The sequence below is a fragment of the Zingiber officinale genome, chromosome 8A (genome assembly GCF_018446385.1).
Source record: "Zingiber officinale cultivar Zhangliang chromosome 8A, Zo_v1.1, whole genome shotgun sequence".
Taxonomy (NCBI): domain Eukaryota; kingdom Viridiplantae; phylum Streptophyta; class Magnoliopsida; order Zingiberales; family Zingiberaceae; genus Zingiber; species Zingiber officinale.
This window is the reverse complement of record NC_056000.1, coordinates 18,449,630-18,458,219: the sequence shown is the minus strand read 5'-3', so window position 1 is coordinate 18,458,219 and position 8,590 is coordinate 18,449,630. Positions and strand designations below refer to the sequence as shown.

The window sequence follows — 8,590 nt, the reverse complement described above, 5'->3', positions numbered from 1 at the left end:
CGACACCGAATTAGTATTGAAATGACACCAAAATAGGTTTTGTGTTTGGAGATGGTCTTAACGCCAATACCAGCTGGGATGCAGGGGCAAGAGCAGGGACACCTACAAACTTATTAGAACATCTCAAATGGGGTATTAAATGAACATTATAATACTCATTTAACACCTTCTCTTCATTATAAGTGAATATTATTTATAATGCTCACTCACATGATAGAAGAGATATAGAGTTTGAACATCCTCTCTCTCATTTGTTTTTTATTTTCTTTTTTTAAAATTTTAAAATTTTTAATATGATTCAAAAAATAATAAAATTGTTTTTTATAAGTATGATTATTATTGAAAATAATAATAATAATAATGTAAATATTTTAAAATATATTTATTTAATATAATATAATTTTAAGAGGAGTGAGTGGATGATTAAGCAATAAATAATTAATGTTAATATTAAAAAAAAAATATGAATGAAAGAAATATATTATTATAATGAATATATGACAATGAACTTTATACTATTTGATAAGATGATGAGTGTTATAATGACGATCCATATGCTCTTAAGCAAAGTAATACGTTTATTTACGACCCCGTGGGTCATCCGAGACGGTATGGGGTGGGAGTTGCTGCAATGAGACTGCCGGGTCGAAACTCAGTGGCAGCAGGGGAATAAATCCCCTATCCCTATATCCCACCCGGTCCGTCCCATACTAGTTCGGGTGCTACGATTTATCTCCCTCACAATGACCGTGGGTCCGGTCGGTGGGGGCCCTGGGGGCGAGAGCTTCGCCTTTTTGCTGCAATTAAGCAAAGTAATACTCTTAAGCAACGTAAAAGTATTACTGCATGTCCAACAAAACGACACGTCTCCCGATTTTCTTTAAGCAAGCAATCCCATTTCAATCAAGCATTGTACCACACTCAAGCAATCGTCCATCTCGAGACCAGCAACAAACAATCTCACCAACATCCACCATTCTCAAACCGACCAATTTAGTTATATATTCAATATTCACACAGATTGCCAAAGGGTAGTAATGTTGCCGAGCTTCGCTTCGCGTCGCCTACTAATAGAAGCATGCAGCGCCATGAAAATAGAAACAAGTCAATTGTTACTGCTTGTTGCGCATGCAGTGTTCTTTCTTAGCCTGCTGATATCGATATTGTAGCAGCAAAGCTCAGAGGGCAGAAATGGCGTTGATGGTCGTGGAAGGTGATGTGAAGCGAGGATGGGCAGTCATCACGGGAAAAGATATTCGAGAAAATCCTGATGCTGCTGCACGAGCAGTGGAAAAAGTATAATTGGAGATGGCCAATCGTCTGAGGCTCTTCACTCCCTCTATCCTGCAGTTGTCTATATCATCCAATATTATAAGTTTAATTAAGACTAACTGGACAAGAAAATATGCAACGAAGACTTGGCAAAATCATAAACTATATACAGTTAAGAGACATGCTACATAGATATCATCCAATCTCATGGTTGATTCGCAAAATCAATATTTGCAGAGTATCAAAGAAGGAATATGTATTTGATGTTAAAAGTCGAAGAGAGCACTCAATCCAACTCAAAAGGTGCAGACACTTGAGCGAGAGCCTCTTAGTATTTACCTGAAGATGACTATTCAACCTAAATATTAACACACTTGAAGATGCCATACTAATTTGTCTCCTTAACATTGAAAGAGTTGGGAGATTGACTCCCAAAGGAAATCCAATCCAACTCCAAATGTCAAAGCACTTAAGGTGAAAATTATATTAGTATTTCAAGTTTTTAAGCATATTAAACAGCTCTCATTTGGAGATATGGAGCTATAAAAGTCAGGTTGTATCACTCACATGTTTCACATCCTGTTTTTAACATTTGATTCTTAGACGTTGTTGTAGGATATTATATAAGGAATATGCATCTGTTGCTAAAGTCCAAGAGAAAAATCAGCGTTAACTCTAAAGGACAAGACACTTAAGCGAGTAACCTAGCTCTTTGTAAGCATATTTATAAGAATTTGAAAATGTGACTAATCAACCCAAATGTCAATTGTAGTTAAGAGAGGATTTAGAGATGTGTTCCTTTTCTCACTTCCTAATCTCTTCAATATGCTCCCTCAAGAGCAACATTGGCAGAGGTGAGAGATTGACTCCAAAATGAAATCAATCCATCTGTAAATGCCAAAGCACTCAAAGTATCAAACTTATGAGTATTACATTATAAAAATTCTCACTTGAAAATGTGGCGATATAAAAGTGAAATTTTATCCTCTTTAGCCTTTAATTCTTGAACTTTCTTGCTAATGTGGGAAAAACATATTTTGCTAGTAAGTCCTGCTGTAATTGAGATTGAAAGCCAGAAAACAATTTTAAACTTTGTACAAGCAGTGGTGGTGGGATAATCACTCTGCAAATTTAGTTCTATCATACATAGAATGTTGTAGAAGATATTTCTTAAAAACATCACCTTGATCATAGGAAATTAAAAACGAGCAGCCCATAAAAGAGAATGCCCTGGTGGATCCGGTGAGATAGGTGGGATAGATTTCATTTGCCAAGGCAGATGGTCAATCTGTTGCAGAACAAAAGAAAACAAGAATGAGGATCAATATCGTACTAGTTTAAAAAGAGAGCTTGGAAATATAAGCTAAGATTTGATTTAAATTATACTCAATTAGTTACTTGGGGTGAAACAGGAATTGAACCACAATATGAAATAACATCAAATTTACTAGGAAGCAAGATTGAGGAAACGACAAAATTTAAGGAACTAGCAAAAAAGCTACATTTGTTTTGCCAGCATTAGAAACGTCAGAAGGACTAGCCAGTGGATTAGGAATTCCCCTTGGAAGTTGGACAACTGGTTGGGCAATACTCAAGTTCAGATCCACAAGATGACCTGCGGACATTTCAGAAAATCTTGTGAACTCCACCAAAATGTATATAACTGATCGCAAGAAACATGCATTAATATAATGAAAAAGATCAAAAAAAAAAAAAGGAATTTGCTTATTTACCTTCACTGTCACCCGTGCCAAGTAGTTCTGTATCGTAATTACTTAGCTCAAAATTGGTAACAGCTTCCTTCCCATTATACTTTATAGCAGCCATGTCATAAGCCCTAATGTAAACAAGTGGCGTTAGAATAGAACCATCACACATTAAAATAATAATTTGAGAGTAGAGACAAAACAGTAATGAGACTATTCATATTAAGAGAGACCTTGCAGCTTCTATTTCGCTGTCGAATAGCCCAAGATATATATACCTGCACATCCATTGATATTCTCATAGGTAAAAAAAAAAAAGGGCTATTGCCTCTTTATTTGGCAAAGGGAAGAAATTATTAATTTATCGAAGAAACAGTTCTCATAGATGTTTATGGTATTCCCTTTAATTATATAAAAAATAGGTCCAACAGATGTTTATGATAGAAATGCAAGAGCAAGAAATTATCTTGATCTAAGACGTATAAGAAAAAAGAAGCATGATTAATAGACGATTAAGCACTGGGGAATAAGACTTTACTTCTTGCCAAGGAATTGTCCCATGCGAGCTTCCCAGCGGCCGCACTTGTGAAGGGTCACTCCTCTATATTTAGAACTTCCCCTTGAAAATCCAGTGCTTTGGCGACGAAGAATATGCACAAATTCTTCCTTTGACAAATCCATCATCTACAGAATTTCCAACAAAATAGGGAAAACTAGGCCATTTTAAAAAGACATTTGTTTATACAGTGAATCAAATATTTCAAACTCTAATCCTCCATTTACTGTAAAGGAAGGAGAAATGGATGGCTTATGAAGAACCTCTTGAAGAGATAGTTACCTGTTTTAGATCCTCTTCATAATCACAAAGGCTAAAGTTGATATCAGCACCAACTCCTCGAAACTTAATTGCAGCGCGATCATAAGCCCTGAGTAAACAATATTCTCAATATTGGTGGCAACAATATTCTCAATATTGCTCCTGCCTAAGTGGGTAAGTACGTGACTGAAATAGAAAGCACCAGACAAGAAAATAATGCTCACCTTGCAGCAGCGTGAGCTGTGTCGAAGCCTCCTTTTATTGCCCAACCAATCAAGTGCAAAATAGTAAGTTTCAGAAATTAATGACGGAGGAACTGACAAAAAGGGGGACCTTGCTTACCTAAATATACTTGTTTGCCGCAGTCCCTACACCAAAGCTCATATCAATTTACCAATTTTGGGCGACCAAGAAAAAGAAAGTAAATATTAGAGGGCAATTTGCTCACCAGATGTGCGATTCCCATCTCCCTGTTCTGCGGTAAAACGTAACACCACGGTACTGAGAGCTCCGAGACCGTGGCCCACGGCGACTCTTCTTCACTTGCGGTTGCTGCTGCTGATTGAAAATCCTAAAATCCATCCGCGACTCGTGTTTGGAGAACGAGAAATCGATCGACTGCGGGCCGGAGGAACACGAGAAAGGAGGCGCTACACCCGTCAACTGTGAAGTTTGCGAAATCGCCAGCGCCGGCGCCGGCTCCGGCGGAAGTAACTGCATGGTGAATAATCCAGGCTGGACTACCCGATCGTCATCTGCACTATCTCCCGCCACACTTTTAGAGGCGGAGCTCTTCAAGATGAGGAACTGGAAGGCCGGAGCGGGAAGAGTACAGCAGCAGTCGCCATCGGCCAGATCGACTGGGGCCTCGACGCTGAGGAAGGACGAATTGGAACTTCCGGAATCACCGGATCCGCCGTAATCGACGGCGACGATCTTTCCCTCCATCGCAGCCGAGTCGTCAGAAGACGCCAAGTTTAGGTCGAACATCGATCGACCCTCTCCGAATCAATCGCGTCCGAACTCTTCGTGATATCTCCAAGAACTCCCGGCAGCAGCTTAGCTTCCGGGATCTATTTCACGACTTGCGGAAGAAGAACCAAAGAAGGAACAGATAAAAGCAAGACAGGGCCGAATCGTTCTTCCTAAACATCTGTCTTCTGATTCACTTTCAAGATCAAAATGACAGCTCAAGCCAATCCCAACGTTCCTGGAATGCAAGAACTTTAACCCTAGTCTCAATCTCTCTTTCCCACTCTACCCTTCCTTCCCCAAACTGCCCGGCCGAAAGATCAAACAAAAACGGACACCAAACCAAAGGCACTAGATCGGTAGTTCAGCAGCGTAGATAGGTAAAGAAAAAAAAAAGGCAAAAAAAAAACAGCAACAGCCTTAAAGGTAATACGGCGGAGAGATCGCCGGCGGCGATCAGAGAAGGCGAGCTCAAAATCAAAGGCTACCCCTTTCGCAGTTCGTTTTCCGCAAGAATATGTAGAGGTAAGAGACGGTGTCAGGTAACTGGGGGAACCAGTACCCCGGTCGACTTCCGAGACCAAATCTCCTGGTAAACAAAAGATTAGGAGATAGTGGCCTCTTGATTACTGTTGGATAGTAATCGTGATCGATCATAATTAATTATAATTTTCATTATAATTAGATCACAATTACATAAAAGTGGATCATCCTGTCCATTTTTTTTTTTTAACCAATAGATCTTCTCTCATCGACTTCCTCCAAACGGGAGCCCCATATCTTACAAATCGGGGAAATCTGGAACGTCCGATCGATTTTGGACGGATCCGGAGCGTGGAACAGTGAAGCCGAGTGGGAGAAAGGAGTACGTTGTTTGAAAAATAAATTAAAGAATTATTTATTGATGTTTAAGATGCTCCATATCATATTAAATCAATTAATTAAGAAGAAGAGTACGCTGTGTGATTATTTATAATATACATCTTCATGGAGGAAATTTCCAAGAAATTTAACGTTAAGAGGCTCTGCATTGATGATGATGATCAAGTCGATCAAATCAATGTAGAAGAATGGACGAGAGAAGCCCCGGGGAATAATGTTGCCATGGTTACGTATTAAAATAATAATAATAATAATAAAGGAATTCAAGATATGAGTAAGCACTAATGATTTATGCTTAATTTATAATTAAGCTTATTTTCAAGTAGTTTATTTATGATCTTGTGATGCCCTAGGCTTTTTAATATATTTTTTGTGAGAAGGTTTTCATGTATTATTAAAATGTCTCTCCTCATAGAATAAAAATGATTAAAGGATTTTAGTATTAATCAAACCTTATAAGATGATTTAAGAAATACTTTAAAATATTGAAATATATTTAAAATTACCCTGCGTACTGACATTTTTCTTTCCTTCTTTTATTATTATTATTTGTGTATTGTGAAATTAATACCTTATTACAATTTTGTCTAAAACATCCTTATATGTTTTATTAATATTAAAATATATTTTAATATTTCAAATGTACTAGTACAATAATATCTGTAAAATATTTATTATTATTATTTTAAATTATCACCCCCATCATTAAGCCAGTCATAAGTCATAATATGCTATAAAATATAATTTTTAAGAGTATTTGTTAATTGTTGTTACTACAATAAAAAAAGTATTTGAAAAACTATAAACAAGTATTTTAAAAATATTAATATTTTAATTATTATATAGTTATATAAAAAATTGATTTAAAATGAATAATGAATAAACTTGAACAATAAGAATAAGATTATAATTGTAAAAGCCAAAAAAATCTAAGTACGATTATAAAATATCAAAATTAAAGAAAGATATCTGAGGGATATTAACAAAATAAATATTCGATTAATATGTAAATTATATTATTTTATTAAATTGTGTATGATTATCATTTCATGCACAATTTTGAACAATACCGTAGCAAACTATAACACTTTCATCCACTTGCCCTATCAAATTGCCAATAAATGGATGAATATTCTACTCCTAATAAAAAAAAAAGTGGCTCAATTTCTCACATTTTCAATCATTCAATATTGATTCTCTGAGAGCAATGTATCATTTTACCTAGTCTTTGGAGTATTTAAGGATGAGAGGCTAGAGTTTTGATAAGTAGAAATTGAGATAATGTCAAGGCTAATGTGGTCCATATCATGACACACCAACAAATAAGGAAAATAAAATTAATTGAATAAACATATTTTATTCTATTTAATCAACTATCATTGATTTTGATGTATGATAGGTAGGGCATGAGCTATTTTAAGGGCATTAATTTATAATGGTATTGGTTGAAGAAGGTAAGATGTATATTTTAATTTGATTAATAAATTTAAATTTGATCATTGAGGTCAAATTTAAGTATAATTTTGAAATCAAATACAAATATTATTAATCAAACTGCTGAAAAAGTCAAAAAGTATTTTAAGATGATTTGTTTTTTTTTTATACATGAAAGGTTCAAAGGGTATTTTTATAAAAGTCATTAAACTTAGAGGTATTTTTAAAAAAATATATTCAAAAACAAAACGGAACCAGATGGGTTCCACGAGACACTTTCTCTCTCCTACGTCCTCCCTCCATATTGCTCATTACCGTAACCGTAAAATGAAAGCCGGTGGGGTCCTCTTTGCTTTCCGCATTTGGCCCATCACCGGTTGCCGCCGGTCATCATCAAATGCCGACGCTGCGACCGCTACCGGGACCAGTTCACCTTTCTCTCTAGGCTATTCTAGTAAAGTAAATGGCTTCGGACCACGAAATCAATTATAAATTAATAAATAAGTACCCCTTATTATTATTATTATTCAAAAAGTTGTAGAATATATATGTTGTGGGCCATGTCCTCACTCCGCACCACAGCTGTTTTTTTTATTGTAAAAAAAATTAAATCTCACGAATATTAATTAAATTGTGAAATATTATGATCCGTATTCTTCCGTGATCATAGACTTCATAAATTGGCATTAAAAAAATAAGATACATATTGACATTAAAATAAAAATAAAAATATTACTTGTAAAAAATAATTTATATATACTAGTGATCGTGTACACACGTCGCATGTATAATATAATATATTAAAATCATATTGACTTTATAATGAAATTATATTAATTAAAGTATTTTAGTATTAAAATACTAAAGTAGAGTCATTAGGGTAAAATACCTAACTTTTGAAAATCTGAATTATTTGGGTCTTTGAAAATCCGAATTGTTTACATTTTCGAGTATCACCCTTATGGCTTCCCTATTAAAAAAATTAATTTAATTTAATATTATACTTATCTTAGTAAAAAAACTAAGAAAAGTATATTTTTTAACATTATTGGCCTAAAATATTTATAGAAGCTTCTTTGATCATAGTGTTGTCAATTCTAAGATGTGAGACTAAATAGAACTATATTTTTTATATAAAACAATCAGAGAAAATTAATGATGAAAAAAATTCATAATAATATGCCACAGCTGAATTTCAAACTCTAGATCACTGATTGTTTCGCTTGTAGAATTATTATTAAACTTTGGAATTATTTTTAGTGTGAATAAAAAAAATGATATTAACGTAAATTCATTTTAGGCTCCACCAAAATTAGTTAGTAAAGGGGGAAGATTTTTAATAAAATAATAATAATAAGAGATGTATATATATATTCACTTATTTATGGACACCCCAAAAGCATCTAGTATTCTTTTTTTACCTTTGTTATTTTTTTTAAAATTTTTTTTAGAATTTAGGATTTAATGTTTAGTTAAAAAAATGAAAATTTAAAAAAAAAATGATCAT

The 8,590-nt window shown here is 34.5% G+C and overlaps 1 protein-coding gene across 3 annotated transcripts; it reads right to left on the bottom strand.

Annotated features, from left to right (window-relative positions):
• Positions 1-874: 874 nt before the first annotated feature.
• On the bottom strand, positions 875-5,343 carry LOC122012890 (APETALA2-like protein 1). Of its 3 annotated transcripts, none has more exons than XM_042569551.1 (10): positions 4,244-5,343; positions 4,138-4,163; positions 4,020-4,050; positions 3,817-3,904; positions 3,517-3,662; positions 3,212-3,256; positions 3,006-3,109; positions 2,775-2,887; positions 2,456-2,560; positions 875-1,354 (listed from the first exon to the last, which is right to left on the bottom strand). In XM_042569551.1, the coding sequence occupies exons 1-9, from the start codon at positions 4,783-4,785 to the stop codon at positions 2,471-2,473; spliced, it is 1,185 nt and encodes a 394-aa protein (XP_042425485.1). In that variant the 5' UTR covers positions 4,786-5,343; the 3' UTR covers positions 875-1,354; positions 2,456-2,470. The 3 variants fall into 3 exon arrangements, with proteins under 3 accessions (XP_042425485.1, XP_042425486.1, XP_042425487.1); XM_042569552.1 differs by having other exon boundaries at positions 875-1,344; XM_042569553.1 differs by lacking the exon at positions 3,212-3,256 and having other exon boundaries at positions 4,244-5,342.
• Positions 5,344-8,590: the final 3,247 nt, after the last annotated feature.

Bases quoted from the DNA above. Each gene is read 5' to 3' on its own strand.
- LOC122012890 (XM_042569551.1), bottom strand. From the start codon at position 4,785: ATGTTCGACCTAAACTTGGCGTCTTCTGACGACTCGGCTGCGATGGAG. The intron at 4,051-4,137 runs GTAAGCAAGGTC...GGGCAATAAAAG, and splicing joins CGGCAAACAAGTATATTTAG to GAGGCTTCGACACAGCTCAC. The intron at 2,561-2,774 runs GTAGCTTTTTTG...GTTCTGCAACAG, and splicing joins CTAATGCTGGCAAAACAAAT to ATTGACCATCTGCCTTGGCA.